The following is a 3,383-nucleotide window of genomic DNA, read 5'->3' as shown; positions in this document are numbered from 1 at the left end:
TTAACAAAGTCAAAACTACAGTTTCTAATACATTTATGCACTTTTGACCCTCACAAATGACCATTTCGCCAACACCATGTGTGACACAGTGGGTATCATGCAATCTTGATGGTATTCCTTGCCAACCCATCGCCTCATGAACATCACACCAGGTGTTTTTAAAAATTTTTTTATAAGATTTGTGTTATTTCAACGAAATTGGACTAGAGTAAGAAGCTACGGTTGCTGATATTTTAAAACCACAAAACACTCGACCAATCTTCGTCCATAAAATGTTTGTATTGGAGGGTCCATTCTAAACGCTTTTCCCGAATTTTTCTGAATGCCACGGCATTTTCGGGTTTTTCATACTTTTCTTCCATCCTTGCTTCCAGAGGTCTTATCCCGGCTGCTCGACCACTAATGGGTTTTCCAATTTCTTTCGACACAAAAGCAGTGGTCACTTTGGTAACACATTTGAAATTACTTGTATTTTAGTGGGGTGCCCAATACTGTGTATTAATATCAGAGAGTGGGTAGAAGTATTTATAACTTTTTATTGAAAACTTTGTACTCTGAAATTTGTAAGTGCCTCAAAATATTTATTTGAGGTGGAAATGAAAAACTGAGTATAAGGCATTACTATATAAAATGTAAAAAAATTCACGTGTAAATGAAATTTTTCCTGGTCAACTTTTTCTGTCACACGGTGTAAAAGATATATATGTATTAGGGCGAGTCGATTTAAAAATCGCTCATTGCTCTGTGAAAATCATATTCTAGGGATCAAAATAAGAAACTTTGGCGAAGGAGCCATACCTCTAAAACGAATTCTGATGTCCCCCAATTTCAAAATATCACCATTTTGTTTTTTCTTTATTTTTATTTATTTATAATAATATTTACTATTTATTTATAATAATATCTATTTTTTCTCTTAAGAAATTTATTTAGTCAGAACATATGTAAATGAAAAAATTAATTTAAGTGAGTTATAGAAAAGAAATTAAAAAGTTCGACCCAAATTGGGGGACATCAGAATCCGTTTTAGAGGTATGGTTCCTTCAGCAAAGTTTCTTATTTTGATCCCTAGAATATGATTTTCACAGAGCAATGGGCGATTTTTTTGCCTCCCCACAAATCGACCCGGCCTAATATGTACATATATATATTTTTTTTTTTTGTTTTTCAAAACGTTTTGGAGGTGGGCTATGATTATATGTTATTATAATAGTTTCCAAAAGGCTTTAAAGAGCGCTGTTACTTTGTGAATTGGGTTTGCTACTAGTTACACTCTCCTTGATCCTTGAGGAATGTCAAAGGGCCAGTTTCCCCGTGCACGATTAACTACGGTAAATTCTAAACTATGTTTTGCCCTTCAAGGTCATGTAATAAAGCTTATTTGTGTTTTTGAAAAGACTGTTAACTCCGCACTGAAATTTCAGTACTTCAGTGGAACTCCTTAAAAATTAATTATAATAATTATTATGGAATTTCTTAAATTTTCTTCTTATTTGAGGAATTTTGCTGTTTATCCCATTAACAGCAAAAATTCTGATGAAAATCTTTAAAAAAAATCATTAAAAAAATTTAAAAAATAAAAATTATAAAAAACTTTAAAATAAATTATAAATATATTTTAATACCTAAGAAAATATTTTGTAAAAATTTAAATAGCAATAGCGAAAAAAATATTTTTTTTTACTCTTGTAGTAGTTTTTTATTTTTCAGTAATCCATTATTCTGTATTAATTTTAACTTTTCCAATGATTTAACATACTTCAATCTTATCAAATGAGTCTAATGGATACTTTTAAATTTGGTATGTCTCTTATCAATTCAGTTTTGCAAAAAAGAACGTAAAAAGAAAGTTAACTATTTGTAAAAAAATTCAATAGATAACCTACCATAACCCACCCACCAAACTTTCTGGCAATCATTTAACAGCTTTTCTGCCAATAAATTTGTCATTCGCTTTGAATATAAATTCAACTTGCAGCTGGAACTAGCATTTCATACAAATCGCTAACCGTTAAGACTGCATCGCAAGTGTAAAGTCACGCCGAAATTGGTCATAAAATTAAAAGCATTTTGCCGGAGCATTGGAGCGCACGTGAGCTGCAGTGAATACATTTATGTGCATTAACACATAAATTGCATAAGTCAACAGCAAGGATTGTGTAGAATTTGAAAGTGATCGAAATTGTTGTATGTAAACCTTTGAAAGTGAAAATAAATTTTTGACGAATATTAACAAACAGCGAATACGATGTGCATCAGGCTGAGCTCGCTCATTCTACTTCTCATTATGGTGCTGCTGTGTGTTTGCGCAGAGACTGATGCCAAAAAGTGGCGTGCACATTTTAACAAGAACAAAAATTCGCCCAAAATTTCCGCCACTTTTCGTACAGGTTAGTGTTATTATTCCTGAATTTTACATATGTACATAAATTAGTAGATAAACATAAACAAATGTGATACGTATGTATATAAATGTTAATTTTACGTTTTTTTACCGCTCTCTTTGCCAGTGCCCCCCAAACGCAAAGCAATGCCAAAACATCATGTCGCACCGCACAAGCGAAACCCGAAAATGAACTACTATCATACCCTGCCTTCAAGTTGGCCAACTCATTTTGCCGACCCATTGCCACCTACCTACTACTTAGGCTCAAGCTATCCACGCTGGCGCTCGTATCTCACATCCCCAACGAGAACAACAAACACACTGAGAAAAATGGATCTAGTGCCACCATTTTTGCCCCTTTCATTCGGAGCACATCAAACGCCAATGCATCGCGCCGACGAATTCGATTCCAGTAGCAGCACTTTGCCAACCACATCTTTGGTTGATATGAGCGCCTTCAATGCTGCCTTTGCCGATGGTCTATTTGACACAGAGTTGACGCATTCGTCTGCAAGCTCTGAGTTTCTACAACCGGAAATATCGTTAGGTGGATGGAAGCCAGTCGATTACAAATCATTTATGGCCGATGCCGATTTCAGTCTCTTGAACGATCAGATGGGTCTGAGCCGTCGGCTGGATATGGATGGGCTTATGTACAACAATCCATTTGAAGCACATTTTATTTGATAATCGATTATTTGAAAAATTATAACAAACGCAAAATGTAAATTAAATATTTTAATTATATAAAAAAGCATTCGAATAAAAGAATTAATACAATAAAGTTTAAGAAAGTTGTTGTATCATTAAAAAACACTTATTTTGAATTATCTGTCTATTGTCATACTTTATGTGTGACTATTATGAGTGATAAATGATATGTTCCATGTGTTCCATGCGCCCACACTTGTGAATGCCGATTTTTCGAAAAATTTAAATAATTAGATTTTAGATATTTAGGATATCTATATCTGAATCTATATTTCTTGCGGAGTTG

The 3,383-nt window shown here is 33.6% G+C and overlaps 1 protein-coding gene across 1 annotated transcript; it reads left to right on the top strand.

Annotated features, from left to right (window-relative positions):
• The first annotated feature begins 2,248 nt into the window (after positions 1-2,248).
• LOC129236165 (uncharacterized) lies at positions 2,249-3,073 on the top strand. Its single transcript, XM_054870401.1, has 2 exons — positions 2,249-2,390; positions 2,511-3,073. The coding sequence occupies exons 1-2, from the start codon at positions 2,249-2,251 to the stop codon at positions 3,071-3,073; spliced, it is 705 nt and encodes a 234-aa protein (XP_054726376.1).
• Positions 3,074-3,383: the final 310 nt, after the last annotated feature.

Source organism: Anastrepha obliqua, chromosome 1 (genome assembly GCF_027943255.1).
Source record: "Anastrepha obliqua isolate idAnaObli1 chromosome 1, idAnaObli1_1.0, whole genome shotgun sequence".
Classification (NCBI taxonomy): Eukaryota; Metazoa; Arthropoda; class Insecta; order Diptera; family Tephritidae; genus Anastrepha; species Anastrepha obliqua.
Note: the sequence above shows the minus strand (reverse complement) of the source record. Positions and strands in the feature narration are given on the sequence as shown.